At 39.0% G+C, this 22,343-nt stretch overlaps 2 protein-coding genes across 3 annotated transcripts; both read left to right on the top strand.

The window, feature by feature from the left end:
- Positions 1 to 2,876: 2,876 nt before the first annotated feature.
- Positions 2,877 to 11,446, top strand: TAAR1 (trace amine associated receptor 1). 2 transcript variants are annotated; one of them, XM_042017244.1, is made up of 3 exons: positions 2,877 to 3,045; positions 6,798 to 6,925; positions 9,058 to 11,446. In XM_042017244.1, exon 3 carries the CDS (start codon positions 9,093 to 9,095, stop codon positions 10,161 to 10,163), a length of 1,071 nt encoding a protein of 356 aa, XP_041873178.1. In that variant the 5' UTR covers positions 2,877 to 3,045; positions 6,798 to 6,925; positions 9,058 to 9,092; the 3' UTR covers positions 10,164 to 11,446. The 2 variants fall into 2 exon arrangements, with proteins under 2 accessions (XP_041873178.1, XP_041873179.1); XM_042017245.1 differs by lacking the exon at positions 6,798 to 6,925.
- Positions 11,447 to 16,459: 5,013 nt separating this feature from the next.
- On the top strand, positions 16,460 to 18,411 carry TAAR2 (trace amine associated receptor 2). The gene is given in 2 exon segments (XM_042017246.1): positions 16,460 to 17,055; positions 17,057 to 18,411. Coding segments are annotated over 2 exon segments (1,035 nt in total). The 5' UTR covers positions 16,460 to 16,474; the 3' UTR covers positions 17,511 to 18,411.
- Positions 18,412 to 22,343: the final 3,932 nt, after the last annotated feature.

Raw genomic sequence — 22,343 nt, 5'->3', positions numbered from 1 at the left:
AATCTTGACTTGGCGCTCTTTTCATTGACAACCAATAAAGTCAAATGGAGGTAGGTGAGTTTGCTATACTACCACTTAAATCAGTGGTGGTTACATCAGTTTGCATCTACTGATTGTGCATCTGCAGGAACAGAGCTGTTCTACATTTAGCTTTGAACTCAAACAGACATAATCTGTGGGTTTTTTCAGTCCCTCTGCATGGAGGGTCTCACACCACTTGACTGGGTTTAGTTGTAGTTGGAAGTCATCAACTCTGCCCTGAAGAGTTCAGAGGTAGTGACAGATATAACTCCCATCCTGACAAAAGTTAGGTGCACTGATCCTGTAAAATTCCCCAGTACCTTAGTTTGTCACCCAGCTGACAAAGTGTACAAAAATTGACCAAAAAATGTACAAACCTTTATTTTCTTCCCATCCCCTTCCTGGTTAGTAGTTGTCTTCTCCAATTTTCTCAGAGATGTTCCTATGCCAAGTTGGCTGCAATAGGTACCATAAACGAATGGTGAAAACACATTGTAATTCATTCATGGGAACATGTTTGTAAAAAGAAGAATTATTCTTGCCTAAGAAGAAATCAAATATATCTGACACTGAGATACAGGAGGGAAGAGCAAACTGAAAACATGGCCACTAATAGGTAATGAGATACTTCCTGGTAGCTAGGCTGAACGACAGAAAGCTTTTGGCAGATGTGGGTGAAAAAATATGTGTGATCTTTTCATAACTGATGTCAATTAGTCATACCTCAAGAGTATCAGATGGCTGTATGTATAAGGACTGTGTATATATAAAAGCTTAAGTTTGATCAATCATCCTTGCCTAGCAACAAAGATCTTAAACGTTTATTTTGTTGAAGAGTTTCTGAGATTATCTTTAATGTAACACTAGGCTTTTTAGTTGTTTATTCATGTTAACATTAACCTCTGCTTGCAGGAATTCTTCCAAATTCAGCATTAGACTAATCAAAACCAGAAACCTCTTGTACTTGAGGGTTGAGTAACACTTAATGCAACCACTCCTGTATTTTGCCAAGGGAGTCTTACAACGCCAGTTGTTTTCTGCTGAGTCTTTTCTTATAGATCGTTTTCCCTTCAGTCACCAAGGATGTGACCTATATTCCTCCCTGATTTGTCAAGGTTCATCATTAGACCTGGATGGCTTACAAACATTTGCAAGTGGAAGGGAGAAGTGGTAACAATTGCAGATAAGAACAAAACAGGCTACAGAGGGTAAAAAAGGGAGAGAGGAGAAGAAAGAGATGCTTTCTCTTCACCAGTCCTCACCCGCATGCATAAAAAGTTACCTAAGCTGGTAGAAGGACGTTTAAACAGCTGAACCTCCTGTTGCCATCTGTTCCCTCTCAGTGTCATGGGTACTGGACAGGAGCTAGCTTGTCAGTGAGAGCTTGACAGCAAGTCATAAATCAAATTCAAATCGACTTCAGTGCACCCTTATCTCTTTTTCAGTGACCCAATATTCAATTGATATACAGCACCTACTGACAAGATAAATGAAGCTTTTCTGGTGAAAAAAATGGTCTGCTTAGGCATGTCTTCCTGAGACTGAGCAGCAGAGGGTCAGCAAGAAAGGGTGCAGCTTCTGACACTGGTAATTTCTGCACTAATTGTGTTGCTGTTTCTGCAATGCCATGATACCACTGATGTTCATGCACAGCATCGCTGCTTCCTGCAGCGGCAAACAACTGCAGAAGCAAAAGACGGCCTTGGCAGGTTACTCCCTTAAAAATGGCCCATAGTGCAGTAGCACTGGCATCTGCAGCCTTGTTGGGCTTGCAAATGGACTATTAGAAATTGTCAGATTCAATATTTCTGGGAAAATAGTATGTGTCTGCTGTAGTCAAGTCCAGCATTTGTGAAAGGAACAGAGAACAGTCCATGAGAAAGGAAGCTCCGGGACATTTCTTATTGACATATAAGCCTTTATTAGCAATTTTAGCTCTCAGTGGCTTCCAATAGAGTAGTCACTCTTCCAGACCAGAATGTGATATTTCAAGACTTTCATTTCACCAGGAGTTGTCCTTCTCATTCAGCCTTATATCCCCTTGTGCCACCTTGCCAGTGCCATACTTTCCTACTTCCCAAGCTTATCCTAACCCCAAATACCCAGGGAAGAAGTTGCAGCCTGAGCCCCACAGGTCCTGCTACAGGCTAAGAGGAACCTCTGGGGAGCAGGAGCTGAAAGGCCTGGGTCTTTACTGATGGAGAGCCTACAAACTGACACATACAAACTGACCCACTTTGGGTCAGTTCTCCTCTCTGGGACTACTTTTTTCTGGAAGGATGCTCCTTCTTGGGTTCCACAGCAATACTAAAACTATTGCTTGAAGATGATGGATGCTGCTAATGAGTTGCAGGTATAGTTATCTGGTATGGTAAAAGGATATAAATAGGAAAGCAACGTCTCTTAAGTCCCTGCTACAAAGCATATCATATAAACACCTGAGCACCATAAATAAATGGCTAGTAAATTTTTTCATTCAAAGGAAACAATATCTTTTATTCAGTCTTTTTCTCAGACACTGTCAAAGTATTGTTCTTAGAGTTTTCAGAAAATATCCAAAAGAAATTTTTAAAGGTAATTGAAAGTGTTAAAGTTTGTTAAGGTTACACAAAACTAAAAGTAGGAAGTGAAATATCAGGCAATCTTAAAAACAGTTCAGTGCTATTACCTCCATCGGTACCTTGACCATAATAAACATTTCCTTCCGTTTGCATGCTTCTTTTCATGAAACAAGCCTGGCTTTAGCTTACTTCAAATTGATTCTACTTTGCATATGCTAGTGCTTTTTGTCAGAATAGATTTATTACATGCTTATCTTTTCTGGATATTTAAGATTTACGTCATCCTGTTGATGAGATTTTCCCAGCAGGCTGTAAGCAAGTCAGACCAAGCATGCAGGCACTTAGTTGGGAGAATTGGTGTGGGATGAGTCAGTACTGGGCTGTCTCTGCAGCCTGCGCTGGTTCGTGATGAGGAAATGACTCCTGTGCCGTACCATCTCCAAGTCATGCAGTCTGGAATCTGGTGAGCTGCTAATATGCTAATATGCTTTCTTTCAAAGATGAATCTCCTATGGTTAGCACTGAAGATAATAGTTGTTGTTCTGCACAGTTCTTTCTGTAGTGAACAGCAATAGCACCAACAGCAGTAACTATGATTTAAAGTATGATTTTAAAAGCCATTCATTCCCAATAGCTGAAAGAGAAACATAGCTAGGGGGCAAAGCTCTTTTCACACACAGCTATGAATTCAGAGTAAAGCTCTTTCCTTTCTGTGAAAGTATTAGATGGCCATAAGGATGCAGAATGGGATTGTACTTTTTTACTACTCGTGCTTCCCTCCTCTGTGTTTGCCTTCTTTTTGGAGGTGTTGATCAGATGCCAGCAAATATCAACGAAGCAGTTACAGTCCTAAATTAATTCCTGTTGGATTGGTGGGTGCAGAGAAGCACTGGAAAGGCACAAGGCACCTGCCCTGCTGTGCCTGTGCCTCTGCTCAGCAGCCACAAGGATTTACTCACCCTGCCGGAGCGAGAGGCAAGGGACTGCTCCTGCCCTCGGGAGAAGCTTTTGCTACTGAGTGAAGGCAATGGACCATGTTATGGCACTCCTCAGCAAGGCTACCAAATATGTAGAATCTCCCCATCCTGTACAGAGAGAGTTTCTCAGCTTTGGATGGATGTGTTTTGCTTTGCTGTGGAATCTCTTACTCCTCTGTGCATCTCCGAGATTTGAATTTACATTGGGGTTTGGATTTATATGTGTTTATCCTAAGCACTATACTTGTAGAAAGCACTCAGACATTGCATTACTCTGTATAAACAGCTGGTTTTACTTGGCAAGGAAAAGAGATGTTTTCCACTAAAAACTAGGAATAGAAACCATGGGAAAAGATCTAGAGCTCAATCATCTCATATATTCTCTAAATTCCTCTGGTAAAAATCTGGGCTAATTTCAGACTGTCTTCAGTGGAATTGCACTGGTGGAATTGCAGAAATAGCATTGAGATTAGTAGTTGCCAGATCTTGTTCTTGATTTTCTCCTACAAAGAAATAATTATTTTGTACTAATAGCTTATTGGGAATTTGGGCATTTCCCCCTACATGTGAAACATATGAATGGAAACTTAAGAAGTTAGTTTTTTTTGTAATATTGTGGGTTTTTTTTTCCTGAGAACTGCATAAATGATAAGTGGAGTTAGACACTTTCAAAATTCCTCTCCAGCCATGGGGTCACCATGCAGCCTCCAGTACTTATAAATCCATGGTTCCCCTCACACAGAAACAGTTTTTAAAATGAACTGTGTGAAAATGAGAAACTTTCTGCTGAATGACCAAACTATACCCATAGAAAAGCAAGCTAAAAGAACCATGGTAGAAATCAGTGCTGTCCTGACATTTTTTTTTCATAGTAACAGTTCTCATTCTCGAGTCCTTTTCTGTTGCTTCCAATTTCCAGCGTCCCTTCCACAATCCTGTGTAAGAAGGACAGAGTAACTTTTCAACACATTTTTCAAATAGGTTTGATGTCTGACAAAAGGGCTATTTCCATTCCCTTCTGCTGTTTTCCATTTTATTTACTTTATGTTTTAAAGACAAACAAGGAGAGTAGGTGACCCAAAGTATTCTAGACACTGTGACAGCTCTCTTTCTTGGTTTTCCAAAACCTGAAAACTACTTACTGCAGAAATAAAAATTTTTTCAGAAAAAAACCCCACAGCAGTAATTTTATAGAAAGGTTTTTGCTTTGAATTTTTGTTTTACTTTGTTTTACTATACTACAGACTCAAAAGACTGTTAAACACTGACAGTGTGCTTTGAGTTCTCACAAAAACAGAGTTTGACATATTTCTCTTTGATATTATAAGTAGCAAGTCTGAGAATATTTTCATGATCCACATGAGCATTAAGGCACAAGAAAATGCCTGTTTGAAGTGTCTGCACCAACACAGTGAAAGCTTGTTAAAAAAGTGTTCCTTCTTGCTCTAAATTAGTTGACAATTTGGCCTGCTTAATTACTTAATTATCTTGATATCTCAAAACCTCCTGCTTTACTTTCTTCTCAGCAAACACACCATTAAATACCACCCTCCCCATGCTCACAGCTTCCCCTACATCTGTGGTTCACTCCTTTCCAATGTGTGTGGGTCTTGCAGTACAATTTTATTGCAAGCCAGCAGCTGGAAGGAAACGGTTCCTGACCAGATGCACAGCCTGGGCACAAGAGGAAGGAAAGCAAAACCCACACTCCACAGCTGGCTGCTGCCTGCCCCTCTACAGCAGGGCAGACCTGCTCAGGGCAGGGGAAGGCTCCCCAGCCCCAGCGGTTCCCCAAGAGGTTTTCACGTTGCTGCCAGGGAGCTGCCTCTGGAACAACACTTGAAGCAGAGCTGCCTTTCCAGATCATCCCCTTGAGTTTTGGTCACTGTGTTACTCGAGGGAGAGAGCATGGAGCATGGTGGGAGAGCAGTGTGTGCATGCATGGATGGCCTTGGACTGAGTGCTCATAATGAGGTCGCTGCCAGACTTCTTTGTAACAATGAGCTGTACAGAGTAAGGTAACACAGCTTTGTTCCCCTAAATTTTAACTTCATATAAAATGTATATGTGCCAAGAGAGTAATTACCAAGTGTTAAACCTTCACTCCTCAAAGAGAAGTGCCTGGCTCCAAGGAAGAACACAACATCTCAGAAGGGTGAAGGCCTCCTTCACAGACCAGTATTTGGGTACCTAAATATGTCTTTTTCACATTTCCCCAAATCTGAGCAATCGAACCTCACTTCTCAACATATCCTCTCAACTCTCTCCAGTGGTTTCCATTCAGCCTGATCATTGTTTCTGCACATTTTTTAGTCATCAAACTCTCTTGCTACAGCAAGGAGAGCCTTTTAGTGCAACACAGACCCCCGTCTGTCTATGAGTGTAGCCTCAAGAAAAAGAAAAGAACTGAATTGTATGCATTCATTTTGATTTTTGTGCACATAACATAATAAAGTAGCTAACCCAGGTCATCAGAACAGTTTGCAAGAAGTAGTATCTTAACCCACCTTGTTGCATATGCCCCTGAGGCACCCAGCTTAACTGGGGTTTAGCTGATAGTAACCACAATACCAGTCTTTTACATTCAGCAGTATCACTGTTTTAAAAGGCTGCATGGTCCCTAGTGGAGTAAAAAATTGATCTTCCTCATCTGTGACTCTGGTACAGCCAATAATAGGTGTTTACTTAGAACAATTATTCAGTAGCTATATCTTGCAAATAGCTGTTAACTGGTGAGGCTGTTAGATTAAACCTGTTTGTTCAGCAATCATAACTAGTCTCGTAAAGACACATTGTGTCACTCTGTTCACAGTACACCTTTCCAAGGAAATCATACATGCTGCTGTAACCAACCTATACTTATGTATTTTGCCATGTTTTGAAGGCTTACAGGAGGTAGACTGCAGGGTGTCTTTTGTTCTTTGCTTAGATAATACTGGGCTGCTCACAATATGACTGTAACATTTAATCAAACAAGTAAACATACTTCACATTAATTCAATTTACCTATAAATAAGGCCCATTAAACAAGTATGAGTGCTACAGCCATGATTTTGTTCTCTACATAGGTGACAAAATAAACAGTGTGAGCTAAAATTCACATCAACAGCTGATACTGAATCAAACAGCCAAGAATGCTATTCAGCACACCAACATCCCCCAGTAATACGTGGGGGTTTCTGGAGGCTGCTCCAGCTGTGGATTAAAAGCCTGTTCTCTCAAAATTTGTGTTACCCAGAACTGTAATGGTGGTGAAGAGGCTCAGATGCTTTTTGAGATGATCTTTAAAAGGAAGACGTGCCACTCAACCAGCAGAAAACAAATGAGTGTCAAGAGCAGACTTCTACACAGCATGAAGGGACAACGGTAGGAGAACAGGTTTTTAAGAGTATGCTTCTTCATATTTCCATTTTATTACATTTTAACCTTTGTAATTATTTATGGAAGGGAAGCATTCTGCTTTCATCTTGAAAACTTCTTCAGAGTTCAGCTCACTTTTTGCCACGTGTTTTGACGTATTTATTTCCCTGTAATGCAATGCCACACACTTGATCTCAGTGTGCTCCATCCTTTGGTTGGAGTTTCTTACTTACTTTTATTACAAAAAAAAAATCCTGAATTTTTGGGTTTTTTTAAGAAAACCTGTTTTCAGAGGAGATCATGTTTCTTTAGGCTAAGCAGTTTATCTATCAGAAAACAACAGAGAAGTTATTAATCTTTTAAATCTTAAGGAAAACTAGAGATAGGATGTTAATTCATTTTTATTGGCTTTATAGACTGCTTTACCACAATTGTTTAATTTATTTATATTTTTATACAGAACAAAATTCAAGATGTGACACATTTACAACCTGAATGGGATTAAAACCTTTATAATGATGCCCAGAATACACAGTTAAATTGGTGTTTAATTCTTTCTACTGTGAAAATTGAAAATTTGAGTTAATTAATATTCATCTGGCTGTGCTTTCTCTGCCTTAGGTGTAAATGTGCTGAAAGAAGGAATGACAGGCAGGAAAAGAAACCTGAAGAGACTGACAAAAATTGAAGGAAAAGATATATGAAGTGATAATTAAAATGAGGTGAAAAGAGCAGAGATGGTGTTAAATATTAGTAGGCATAAAAAAAAAAAAGGGGAAGCAAAAAACACCCCAAACAGTACGTAAGTAGACTCCCTATGTCCCTTACTGCTGAGAGTGCCTTTGGGTGCACCTCGTCCCTGGCACTCGGGTGCCACTGCCTGGCCCCACTTGCAAAATCCCTCTGCATAACCCAGGGTGCTGGTTGTAGCTGTCAGGGTTTTGCAAGCTGTAGTTTTTATCATCTACGTTCATTTAGCTTCCAGTGCCATGGTGTGTTTGTAATAACACTTGGTTTCATATGGGAAAGAAATTATTTCTTTTTATTGTGTTCTATCCAGAATAACCAGAGGCAACTAAATCCCAAAGCAAATGGCTTAAATCAATACTGGCTGAATTGCCATGTCTATATTTTTTTGACAACCATTTTAAACCATGATGATAGTACTACCGAATAGCGTATGCAAATCATCATTATTTTTCACAATAACACTATCTTTCTGTTATTTAAAGGAAAACAGATTTTTCAAAAATAAATATTGCTTTCCATTGCTTGCTTTCATTAAAACTTTTCATAAAAAGAGCAACTTGCAAAAGGGACACGCTACTTCTTCCACAAGAGGACAGTGATATTTGTGGCCTTAGATGCAACCGAAACCTAAGTTCTGAAAATGTTTCTCTCCATGTTTGTGCCTTATCTAAAAACAGATTAATATAATCAATACTCATAGCAATGCTAAACTACTAGTACTGAAAAAAAAATTTGCTTATACAGCAGATAATGTTTCAGATTAGTCAGATTCTTCCACTTTATTTTGTGAGCAAAAGAGCAGAAATTTTTTTTCTCCTCTTAGATCTTTTCCTTACATCTCTATTTACAGCTAGAGTCTGCAAAGATTTTCAAGTAAAACTGGAACTGCTCGGTCATCACTATCAGGACAGGGCTGGAGGAGAGGTCGAGCATGGATTCCTCAGCTTTAGCCTTCTGTTTTAGACTTGTAGGTTTTAGACTCACGTATCAAAAAAAAAAAATAAGTTGAGGGAGCTTCAGAATTTAAAATGACTGATTTTCAAGTGCAACATGAGATACAGGATTCCAGCCAATATTGATGAAGAAGACCAGGACTGAAAGCAGAAAGAGGAAATATTGAAAAGGGCTTCTCCTCTGTCCACTGGACAAGGCATTGCCCAGTGCAGGCCTCTAAGATTCACTGCTGTCCTGATGTGAGGACACCCCGTTAAACAGTTTATTTCATCAAAGGAGATTCCCATTTCTAGGGAAGTCAGATGATGAAAATGTCATTCTACTAAATGTAATTATAAAATGGTTTCATCCTTCATAAATAATGAAATGTGAATTTCCTATGCATCCAACTAAATGAAGGTGTTTACAGTGCCCTTTCATTTTCCTCTCTGCAGCTCTTCCCATCTAGAAAATGGAAAACCCATTGTAAATGTACCTCAGAATTAGGAAAAACAGTACCTGTGCTGCATACCTATGTGGATTTGGGACCCCAGTAAGGATGCAACTGTGCTGTGAATCCGTAAATAGCTCTTGCATAAGGAGCAGCTGGTCAAACAGTGTCCGTATTTCCATGTACATCTTCATGGTTTGCGTTATTCTGGCCACAGTGGTTGGAAATTTGACAGTTATCATCTCAATATCACATTTCAAGCAGCTCCACACACCTACGAATTTCCTGATACTTTCAATGGCTACCGTAGACTTCCTGCTGGGATTCTTCGTCATGCCTTGCAGTATGGTGCGCTCTGTTGAGCACTGCTGGTATTTTGGGGAGTTCTTCTGCAAGATCCACACGAGCATGGACATTATGCTGAGCACAGCTTCTATCTTCCATCTTTCCTTCATATCCATTGACCGTTACTATGCTGTGTGTGACCCTTTAAGATACAAATCAAAGATAAATACTTTTGTCATCGTGGTCATGGTGTTCATAAGCTGGATGATCCCTGCTGCTTTTGCTTTTGGGATGATCTTTCTAGACCTTAACTTGAGAGGCGCAGAAAAGATTTATAACCATGTCCATTGTGCAGGAGGATGCTTTCTCATTTTTAGTGAAACTTCAGGTATTGTGGCCTCTGTAGTGTCTTTTTACATCCCTGGATTTGTTATGCTGTATATATATAGGAAAATATACTCTGTAGCCAAGAAGCAGGCAAGATCCATTGATGCAATTAGCAAAAAAAAGATGCAATTTGAAATGAAGCACCACATTTCATTCTGCAGAGAAAGGAAAGCTGCTAAGACATTAGGCATAATAATGGGAGCGTTTCTCATCTGCTGGACTCCATTCTTCTTCTTTACAGCTACCAATCCACTTATGAATTATGTGATACCTCCTGTTCTCATTGATGCTTTGGTTTGGTTTGGCTATTTAAATTCTACACTTAACCCAATTGTTTATGCATTTTTTTACATGTGGTTTCGCAGGGCATTGAAGATTATTCTGTTTGGAAAAGTTTTTCAACAGGACTCTTCCAGGACTCATTTGTTTTCAGACTAACATGCTTTAAATGGTTGGATTCATCACTTTCTGGAGGCTCAACTGCCAGACATAAGAGCTGTGAAGGAAGGAAACACCTATTTGTTTGCCTATTTACCAAATGTAGTTCAAGCAGATAAACAACCATTGTGCTTTACATATTCTTTCATTCCAGACTGGGTTTTGCATGTGGTGTTTTGATTATATCTATTTATTTGCAATGCACAGAAGAGCAAGACCTCCATTTAAAAAACTTACAGTAGTTTATATCGCTGATCTTCATAATTAAAAACCTGTTCTGACACAACAGATTAGAACAAGGTGTGTTTATATCACAGTATTTGTGTTCATTTGTGTTCTCCTTTAGAAAGAGCAGAAAAACATTTTCCTTTGAATTTCTTGGCATCTTTGACTAATAACCCAAAGCTCTCTAAGTTTTGTCCTTCCCCTTCCATATGTGTGCAGAGCTCAAAACAGGCCAATAACCAGCCCTATGAGCTTCCATGGAGGGAAGGTGAGGCAGAGAAAAGTTGTGCTGCTCTTTCTGTTTCCATTTCAACTAGTACTTGTCACTTACAAATTTGTCACTTAAAGGCTTTGCTGCTTGGTGAGATCAAAAGCATGTTTAATGAGATCAAAGACAAGAAAAAATATGAAGTGAAAAGCAATTGCAAAAAAGCTGCATTGCACCTGAGAATGCCAGAAAATTACGTCTATCTAATGAATGTTTAGATGCAAAACATTATTTGCTACTTTGCATCTTAGAGAACTTTTTTTTTGCTTGGACATACCGTTATTTTGTCTCATGGCAATGCTGTGACAGCTTTCAAGGAAAGCATATAGATAATTGTGAAGAAATCCTGTGGTTGAACTCAGCTGCATTATGAAGGAACAATACTGGGAGTGGGTGGGAAATTATTAGTTTCTCAGAAGAGACCATGGAAAGAAATTTTTGGCTCTGTACTGAAGTAAGAGCTATATTCAGCAGCATATCCTCCATTCGTGTTGCTTGTAAAAGTGCATCATATGTGTGTCTTGTCTTTGTTTTCTGTACTTTGTAGAGCACTGAAGCACTCTGTGCCAAAAAGCTTAAAAGTTGAATGATGATACATTTCAGCAGGGCAAAGTATCAGGATCTGAAATTGTCTCTTTTACTGTTTCATTGCCATCTTGTAAAGTTTGCAGTCCTAAAAATGACGTGAAAAGGAGCAATGAAACCTACACATCAGCACTTCTACTGTGGATCTTTGCTAGTGACAATATGACTACTTTAATACTTAATCTTACAAAAATAAAGCAAGATAAAAATTTAAAAAATCTCTTTCTGATACATAATGGGTATGTATCTGGTACATAATTTTCTTCCTTCATCTCCAGTGAGTCTGGCCCTGATGTAGGTAATATTCTCATGCTCAGTGTTACTTTCTGAAATAAAATGCATGATCACTTAGACACTTTGATCTCACTTGAAGTAACAATTTCAGAAGCGCTGCCAGGTGATACCTCTTTTCGTCTGGTCTTATTTTAGATTGAAGGAAAGATAGATCCTCTATGACAAATGATGCCCATCTAAGGCATTTAAAGTATATTTAGTAAGGTCAGCACATATTAACGTAGTCCCTTCAGGAAGTCAATGAAGTTGTTTCTTTTCCCTCATTCCTTATATCCCTGTCTATCTCCCTGAAAATCTGGAAACATTACTGTGTTTCCAGACAATTCCAGCTCTACCAGAGTCTACATTTGGTAATTTTCTTTTCATAACTTGTTCTGGCATCTCTCAGGCATTGTTTTCTGTTTGTAGGAGGAGTTTCTAAATTAGTAGGATTCCAACTTGCTTGCAGGACAGACTGCAGTTCAAACAGAGCATGTCCCTGCAGACAGTGCCTAGACCCTACTGCAAAGCTAATTTTTATAAACCCATAGAAACCAGAGCCCGATTCCTGAAGTGAGAAAAATTGTGAATAAAGACATTCTAATAGGTAGGCCAGAAGCCATGCATGCAAGTAAAGCAAATTAAAGAATTCATCACTTCTTCTGGTCTGCAAAGCAGATCTTCAGCCATTTCAAGGAAAGCTGGGCTCCACCATGTGTAATGGTTATTTGGAAAAACAAACACTGTAACTTCCAATGCTCCAGTTCCTCCTTCTTCCGGTAAGGTTTTTACTGCTGAGCACAACATTTTATGGTGTGGAGTATCTCTCTGGTCAGCTGGGGTCAGATGTCCCCTCCCAAACTCTTGCACACCCCCAGGCTACTCAAAGAGAAGGCCTCAATACTGTGTAAGCACAGCTCAGTCTTTCTTAAATGGGGGTTGTGTATGCGTTATCAACATTGTTTTCATCACTAATCCAAAACATAACACCACACAAACTACTACAAAGAAAATTAACCCTATCCAAACCAAAACCAGTAGAGAGGGCATCCAAACATTGTAGCTGCATGAGATCACCATAATCTATTTAGTGTTAATAGAAATAGTAAAAAAATTTCAGTGTACAGATCAACAACTCTCTGGGCAAACCAGTCTAGGCAAGGTGTCAGCAATATTTATTCTCTGCAGAATTAAGAAGGAGTTTCCACACACACATTGCTGGTGACATTCACCCACACCCAGAAGGTCACCCTCCTTGTTCTTAATAAACTAAAATATAAGCCAGCTTTGTGCATGGCCCAACTCGGAAAGTTTCAGAAATAACTTTTTCCTCTGGTGTCCTATTACCTAAAGGTGGCACTTTCCCAAAGAGCCTCCTTGCCTTCTATTTACAGAGAACCTTCTCTAGCACAGTGGCTGTAATGAAGTCCCAGGTTACTTTCTCTCATTAGCTCTAATCACAGATGGTGCAAAGCTATTTCTCAGTGTGAGGGTGATGTGCAAATGAGATGTGTTAATGAGGCCACAGGGACTCTATTTGAACCCAAGACATGGGTAAATTAGGAAAGCATAAGAAAAATGCCTCATGCTTTTGTCCAATCAGTTTATGAGTTAGGTCTGGTGGAGCAGAATATACCTCACTGAAAGCTCAAAGTATCATAATGCAAATGAAATGCAAAGGGTATTGTCAAATTCCTTATCAACACGTTTAATTAGTGACCTTGTTAAACACTTTCCACATGGCTACGTTTTGCAAAACAAATTATTCCCCTGTGGGTAATTTCAGATGTTTTAACTTCCCTGAAAACTTGTGCAAAGCAATTTCTCCAGTATGATGAAAGGCTCTGTTTCACCAGTAAACTTATGTCGGTTCCTTTTGTCACCAGTGAGGACCATTTGCAATGTCACCTTCACACTTTGTACAAAACTGACAGCAAGTTCCAGAGTCCTGAACTGCTGCCTGTATCCTGCCTTAGTGCCTGATGTTTTGGTGTAGTGCCTCATGCATGGTGGTGCCACCTGTGTCCAAATCTCATGGTCTCTCCGACACCAGAGGCAAGAGGATGGGAAAAGAAGTGCACCAACTGTCCAAGCAGGACCCTTCTGGAAACCTCACAAAGGAGAGTGTCACTCCAAAATGGAGTATTTCAAACTCCTAGATAAAAAAATACATTAGTGTAGTGTCCAAACAGAAAAACTGAGCTGTCAAAATGTGTAAATATTGAAAAATGTGTGGATTTTCTTAAATCATTAACTCATTCAGGCAGTGCACACTGTGCACTCTCTGTCCTCTACAATGCATTAATATCCATTCAACAAGGGAGAAAATACTGGATGCAGTCAAACATAAGACAGTGTTCTACAAAATTCTTCTACTTCTGCAGATTTTCTGGTCATCTTCATTACCTACGATGCTACTTCCACACACTGCACTTAAAGACTTAATTCAGAAAAAGACTGTCTACTTGTAAGCACTTTTTGACTAATCTCTTTTCATTAGACATAGACTAAAGTTTATTAACTTCTGTGATGAAATGACTGGCGTGGTAGACAAAGGAAGAGCAGTTCTTATTATCTACCTAGTCTTCAGGAGGGCTTTCAACACTTTCTCTCATAAGATTTTCAGAAAGAAAGTAATGAAGTATGGGCTAGATGAGAAGACAGTGAAGTGGATTGAAAATTGGCCAGGTCCAGAGGGTGCTGATCATTGTCATGAAGTCTGATTGAAGGCCAGCAACTGGTGATATACCCTAAGGGTTAATGCTAGGTCCAATCCTGTTCAACATCTTCATTAATAATCTGGATGATGGGGCAGGACATACCCTTTCAACCTCAACAATTCTGTGACTTTGTGATTCTGTGAAATTCAATTCCCATAATATTTACTGAGTCTTGCATAATGTTACATGGTCTTGCATAACCAGTTGCATTTAATTCCCTACTTTGTAGGTTTTTTAATAAGATCTTTTCACCTTCATGCTGCCACTTTAAATCCTAGCTCCATGGGTAATTGAAAATGTTTCTATGAAATGATTGTGCAACAGCCTTTGTAAAACAAATTAATTTCTTAAGAGACTGGATCCACACGTAACTTAGACAATGGGAACTCCACAGCATGCTCCTAGATGTCTCGACTTCTTATTTCCCATAGGTACAGGAAAAGTCAATTTCCTTCAACACTGGGTGCTCATAGCACATGGACTAAAAGCTATCAGTTAGAGAGGGATCGCTGAAAATAGAGTGCATGCCATACGCTTTGGACTTCCTCAGTTACAAGAGGAGAAAACAAATCTTTGAGAAAACTTGAGCTTGTCTTTTGCTACTGTTGTTTTACTGAAAGTAGCCCAGAGAAATAAAAGTACTTAGTAAAAAATAATCCAATAGTTCTCTTCAATCAGTATTTAAGCCCACCATGGAAATAATGAGGCACAATATGACTTGTGTCTACCTTAAGTCACCAAAAGAGCTCCCCTATACATGAGGGTAAAGGAATTAATACAGCAAACAAAAATAATGGTGTTGGGAACACAGACAGTTGGCTTTCTTTATCTCCTGTTGGTGTAAATCCTTAAATTGCATACATATGTTTAAGTCAAAATCTACTGGGAATTAAATGTAATGTCATAAAAGAAAAATAAATCCTCATTTTTCATTAATCTGAGCCAGATTATTGAGGGGATCTGCCTGTTATCCACATTGCAGTTTTGCAGTACAATAGCAGATCAGAAAAATATCTACTTAAAGAATTTATTTATGGTATTATTAAGAGACGCAGGGAGGATTAGCCTATAAAACTGGTTGCCCATATCTGTTTTTAATCTTTTGATGCACAATTTCTGTATTTTCTTCCTTCCAGGGTGATACCTATTGGAAAAAAAGATCAGTGGTCTGAGCTGCATCCTATGTTCCTTTTAAGTGGTCAAACTTCTGTGGAGAAGAGTATTTCTTTCTGCTTCTAAATTTGCTCTTTGTCCAAAACAAGTTATCAGGAAAAGAGGTGGAAGAAATGGGTCCAGTTCTTCCCAGAAAAAATGAAAGGAATTTTTTGCCCCTTGAAATTATTCACTAGTGTATTCCTTTATAATTACTGGAGCTGGACCACAGTCTATTACAGGAGATAAACCTCAACCTGTCTCCACACCCTTTTAGTCAGTGGGATTATAATGATAGAAAACAAGTGTATATGTAGGGACAGAAAAGAATATTGGTTATCATACCAATTTTACAACTGATTTCCATCAAATGCCTTCATTGCTGGTACTTTGTAGTGCACAGCAGGTGAGTTTAGCAGCATAAATAATTTGGTAAGTGGGTGTTTGGCAACTGATTTTTGACCCTTAAGATGAGCATCTAGGTGAGTAGCTCATTAACTGAAATCTCAAGAAAGCTGAGGTATACCACCTTGCATAACATTTCTCCTGTGGAAAAAAATCAGTATTCTAAGACACACAGAAATCCTGTGTAGTATTTACAGACTGAAGTCACTTAAGGGGTTTCTTTTTCTATGTATGTTTTTCTTTTATCACTTTAAATTTACTATTATTATGATGCATACAAAATACAAGAACCATATTTTACAAAATTCTCCAGATACAAATTAAAATGTATATTATCATATGGCTTAGTTAATTTAAGAGGTAATTAAGTTTTCAACTTAACTCTTTCAACTTTCAACTGCTTTGTTTTAAGTATTATTTGCAATTAGTTTTATAATAGCTTCCAGTTACTAAATTTCAGGTAGCATTTTAGAAGAATAATTAGTTGTAGTTGGTCCCTATTTAAGCCAAGAGAAAATTTTCCTCTGAATTACTGCATTTCATTTAGTAATAAAATTCATGTGCTTGACTTCCCTTATCTTGTATTCTCGTGTTAGGATTTGGAATATTTTGGAAACTTATGAAAATTAAATCTGCTGAATGGAACTGCACTTCCAAAAGAAAAATCTAATAAAGGATTGATTATGATTTCTCCAAATATCTCAAAGGATTTGACTGATTGCTCTGAGTTTGGAATCAGATCCTGTCCTGAGAACTGTAGGTCAGTGGGAGTACGAGGGGTAATGTATCTATTCATAACAGCAGTCTTCATTTTCACCATCTTTGGGAATCTGGCCATAATAATTTCCATTTCATATTTCAAGCAGCTTCATTCTCCAACCAATTTCCTCATCTTATCCATGGCTGTCACAGATTTCCTACTGGGCTTTGCCATTATGCCCTACAGTATGGTGAGGTCTGTAGAGAACTGCTGGGATTTTGGGATTATATTCTGCAGGGTTCATTACAGTTTTGACCCGAGGCTCAGTTTAGCTTCCATTTTGCATCTTCGTTGCATTGGTGTGGATTGGTTTTACGCAATGTGCCACCCTCTGCATGACTCCAGCACCATGACTCCCATGGCCTTAAGGCAAATTGTAGCCGTGTGCTGGCCAGTGCCCGCTGCTTTTGCTTTTGGTGTGGTTTTCTCAGAAGCTCATGCTTCTGGAATTGAGGGTTATGAATTGCTGATTAAATGCTTGGGGTTGTGCCTGATTGTGTTCAACTAACTGGGGGGCTTTTTTGTTTATAGTTGGTTTATTTGCTCCTGCTTGCATTATGATAGGAATTTATGTTAAAATTTTTACAGTCTCCCAAAGGCACACATCAGAGTTGAGCCTGGAACACAGGCTCTCAAAAAATAATAAGAAATATGAGCTTTCTAAGAATAAAGACGGGAAAGCTGTTAAGACTTTGACTATTGTTATGTTGGGTTTCTTAATATGTTGGTTTCTCTAGTTTTTTGCAATCTTAATTGATCCATTTTTAATTTTTTCTACTCCTTTACATCTGTTTGATTCTCTAAACTGGCTTGGGTATCTAAATTCTTTCTGCAATCCATTACTACATGGATTTTTCTATCAGTGGTTTCAGAAAACACTTAAATATATCTTAAGAGGCAAAATATTTAATCCACATTTTCCTACAATAAAAATTTTATCTGAAGATCAGTCACAGTAATAGATTCTACTAGTGAGAGTAGCTCCAGAAATGAAGAAGAAACAGTCAATTACTGAATAGTCATGTTTCCGTATGAGTGCAATATGGATTTTATGAGTCAGTCCTGTAGAATTATCTCATCTAATAATTCTTTAATAAATTAGACTCATATGATCTTTATTTATCACTTGTTTTCACTCTTGATGCCTTGATAGTGTTTCAGAAATGTAAGTCCTTCTAGAATCTCTTAATGCATTAGTTTTTCTTTTTAATTTCAGAAATATTTACATACAGCCCATAAACTCAATATTTCACCTAATCTTGTAGTTATACAGCTAATCTTTCTTAGGGTTCTCTCTTAATAACCCTAAACTGAACATATCCCAGGCACACATAGTGAGAATTTGTCACCCTTTTATGAAGGGGGCATTAGCAGATGTATAGTCTCCTGCTGTTCCCAAGCAAATCGAATGGGAGAGTTATTTTGGCTTGAAGTTAATCTTTTCCCCTGAAAACCCTGAATCAGATTTTCACCCTTTATCTTCCATGTGCTTCATACTTGGGAAGGAGTACTCAGGAACCAGAGCATGGCTCACACTCAGCTCCGTGCTTGTCTTTGTTTAGATGTCAGGCTCCAGATGTTATAAAATATGCTTGGTGAGAGCTCACCACACCTTCACACTGAACTGGGACCTCTAATTTAGCTCCTTTCCATGCTGAGCTCCCTCTGAAGTCAGAAAGAAAGAGGTACTGTCAACATTCACATCAGTTACACGTTTAAAATAAGCTTGAGTTTCCTTTACTGAATGCAGCCATGACAACATTTTTATTGCGAGTTGTACCTCTAACTTACCTTTTTCTCTATGCATACAGTGTATACTCTACTCTTATTAAAGAGTGAGTACCAAAAAGCCATCCATGTTTATCCACTTGTTGGCTTATCACATCTATTCTGCCATGCCATGCCAGTGATGGCTGCTTGTTTTGTTTGCTGAAAACTTTTTAATAGATCTATGATAACACGAACACATGCTATTTAGGATCTGAAGAGTTCCAGTTTCATGCCAACCTTGAAACACTTAAGACAGGAAGGATCTGAAAGGTCACAAACTTGTCTGAAGTGTTATGTAAGGCTCTCACCTTTCCCAATAGAAACATAACCCCCGAGGTCTTTAAGTTGACACAAATACTTTCTTTGTGCACAATTGTCACTAGCTGAACAGCCAGACCAGGGAACAGAGCAGGGCTGGATGTAATAAAGTCTTTAGGCAGCTGGAAGGTGGATAATATGTTGTCCCATACCATTGCTCCATGCATGCCCAGGAGGACCTCTGGATTAAACATGAGGGCTGCTGGAGCCATGCTCAGAGAGAGCAAGAAAACTGAGAAGCAGGTTGTTTGCAGCCAGTGACTCAGCCCTGGAGAGCTCGATCTCCAACACAGCCTAGCCCTGACTTTCAGAGCCTGTGTTGTTGCCTCAGGTTTGCCTAAACTCTTCGTAATCTGTTTTTGCTCCTGCAGTGTGTTCCTGGAGGCCAGCTCTCTGGAGAAGCAGAGGGCAACCTTTGCATAAAACACCTTTCACACAACACTGTAGGGGCCAGGGTACCATCTGAGATATCACCAGGAACTTTCTGGTTCCCCTTTTGGAGCTGAGCCATGTGAAATACAGAGTGTTTGGAGGTGATACATAGAGCCTGCAGTGTGTCAGCTATGGCAGGGAGAGGTGAGCTCTCTGCAGCAGAGATGGTGCAGCCAGCTGTGCCAGGTATTGTTTGCAAGGAGCTCAACCTGGCTTCTTCAGAGAAATTTACATGCCAATAGATTTGTCTTTGTGTTAAAACTGCTCCATGATGGGTTTTTATTGAAAGTTAACAAATTATATATGGTCCCTGATATCCTCCCAGCAGTGAGATCATGAGTCAAATGATGGATCACAAAAAATTATATATAACACTAATCTCAGACACAACTACAGGTCCTTTTTAAGTGTCTTCATGTTTGCTGCCAGCAGTATTTTCCACTGTAAAACTATTTTGCAGAGTTTAAATCCATTCTGTTAGTTGCACAAGAATGTGCTGCATTAATGTTATGTGTCTAAGTCTCTAAATACACAGGTATTTCCAAAAGCTCTTCTAAGTATTAAATGTCTAGCCGGTGACACACAGTGCAATTGGAGACATTTAAGTAATGATTAAATTACTCCATTAACATACAGCATAAATAATTTAGAATCAACCCAATACATTACATCTCCTACAATGACAACTTTTGTCTCAGACAGCACATCTTCAGGGAACAATAGTGACCTGTCTGTGAGGTTTCAGTGTGTCATGTCCTTCTGTGCATTCAATGTGTGCCCTTGGATGTTAAATGAGTATCTACTTAGCTAGTTTTGCTAAACAACTTGTAACCTGTCAGTAGGTCTTTAGTAATTCTTCTGGCCAAGGGCTCTTTCAGATCTGTCAGATCAGTGTAATTTGGCTCCTGAGTGACTCTGTGGCATGCCATGTTGTTCTCCCTGCTGTTAAGCTTGATGATGGTGCTAAACTTGCTGCTAAAAAATACTCCACTGCTTGGCACAAAACCTAGCACACCAGAATAAAAGGGATTTTTTTTCTGTGAACCACACCCTCCGGTACACTGGAGAACCTGAGTGTTTGTGTTGGTTTTTTTGTTTTTTGTTGGGGTTTTTTGTTGGGGTGGTTGGGGTTTTTTTTCTTGAAACACATACTCATACAGTAATGTATTTTTCCAGACTACACAGTGGACTGTTTTAGCATTAATTCTTGTCTATATCAAATGTAGATGGTGTTCTTATTCCTCAGGGAAACAGCCAGAAGGGTTAGGATGTCTTGATTCCAGCAAGAGCTGATGTTGCCCTCAGAGGAAGGGCAATTCTGGCTTCAGGAGGAAGTTCAAGCTTCCACATCCAGGCGAGGGCAACAGTCTGAGAGCAGTTCCATGATCCTTTTCCTTTCTGGTACATCCCAGTCTGAACATGCAGAACAGCTAGATGTGGTTAAAATCATCCCAACCAGGAAATCTGCACTCAGCCTCCCTCTTACAATGCCTCAAACAACAACATTCAGAGTTCTCTTCAAAGCCAGTGATTTTTATTCAAAAAAGTGCTATATTTTTATTCTCAAATGATTTGCAGCTCAGGAACTTGTAGGTATATCTGCAGTGCCTGCTTGTGGTCAGAGGAGTTAAATTCTATTCTTTTCTTTTAATCTTTTTTTGTCACAGCCTAAATATTGAGGAAGGATTTCCTACCCTCTTGTGGAATCCACAGGCAAAAGCAGCTTTAACAAAAAGGGTCAGCAACACCTTGTAACAAAACAAGGGTAAAAAAAAAAAAAGGTTATATCCTTGGGTTGCAAAAACATCATCTGAAAACTGAGAAATAGATTGGTTTACTTTTGCAAGCTCTGTGTTTATTTTTATTTTACAAGCTCCAAAATTAATTATACAATATTTAAATTAAAAATTTTGGTTTACAGGCATTAATTTTTCTACTAAAACTAAAATATGCCAAAGAAGTCAGAAAAGTTCAGGTGAATCAGTACTTAATAGCATCCATTTTTCAGTTACAATGTTTTTTAACAAAAAACCCTACAACATTTTAATCAGCTTTAGTGAAAATTAAGCAAATGAAAGTAACTGCTCCAAGAAGTTCCTGACAAAAAGGCATATATAGCTATAAAAGTAATATATTACAGTAATTTATTTATTCTTCTGTTTACATAGCCTAATCAAATTATCTTCCTTCTGGATCAGTTGCGTGTCAGCCTTCATGGCTGCAGCAGCAACAGAGCATTTATGAGATTTTGCAGGGAACACTGACATAAAAAAAGATGTGCAGTTTCTCAAAAGACAGCCATGAATCTTTTTATCTGTACGTAAACCAAGAACATTCCAGTTTTCCCTGTAAGAAAGGAGGAATGTTTTCACTTTTATTTTTAATTACTCATTTCTACCAAAATGAAGGATGGAGAAAAAAGAGGAGTCCAAGCTGCTTTGGGTTTTATTTAATAAGAGAAAGGATAGTTAAACACACACAAAAAAGCAATCTGTTAGTGCTTTGAGGTGCAGACTAGACCAAGATGGAGAAGAAGAGAAGGGGAGCCTTTTGAAGCACGAGAGGAAATAAAAACAGGCAAATAGTGTTTTTTACTCTGATTTAGCACAGCTTTCTCTTGCTCTGTGCCAGCATGCAGAGGCTGTCACTGCAGCAGGTTGCAGGTGACACCAGTTGGGAGGGAGGCAGCTGGCCTCAGCCACCAGCCCCCATCAGGACTGCCCTCCATCCCACACTTGGGATACTACCCCCAGACACTTTAGTTTCAGAGCCTGTGCATGACTGAAGTGTACTGACACTGCAGGTACCCAACACCAGCAGAGCCAAGAGCCAGGTTTTGTCCCCTCATCCTTCAGATCAGATGTTGATTGACAGAACTGTCACAGCACGTGTGACTGTCATATTTGTCTGTAGACCTGATGTAACACTGTAATCATGATGGTTTAAAAGATCTTCTGAAGGCATAGAGATATGTTCTAAATAAATCAGGAGAGGCAAGATTTGACTCAAAGAAGGGATTGTGTACTAAAGGACCTATTTTTCCCAAGAAAACTTTCCCCAACAGATCTTTTTCTTCAATGTGTAAGTAATTGTTTTATCTGGTTTTCTTCCCAAGGACTGATTGTGTTGCAGTACTTTGTTGAATATCTCAAGCTGCCAAATCATTACTTCATCCAGCCTCTGGACCTCACACCTGGTGTAGTATTGGTCTGACTTTGTTAAGATTTCAGGGCCCAGAAATGCAAAGCATGGGTTTAGTCCCTGTGCTGTGT

The sequence above is a fragment of the Corvus kubaryi genome, unplaced genomic scaffold (genome assembly GCF_017639235.1).
Source record: "Corvus kubaryi isolate FWS band 111438036 unplaced genomic scaffold, C.kubaryi_AGA036_p1.0 split3-73, whole genome shotgun sequence".
In the NCBI taxonomy this organism is placed as follows: Eukaryota; Metazoa; Chordata; class Aves; order Passeriformes; family Corvidae; genus Corvus; species Corvus kubaryi.
This window is presented reverse-complemented; position numbering and strand designations above follow the sequence as displayed.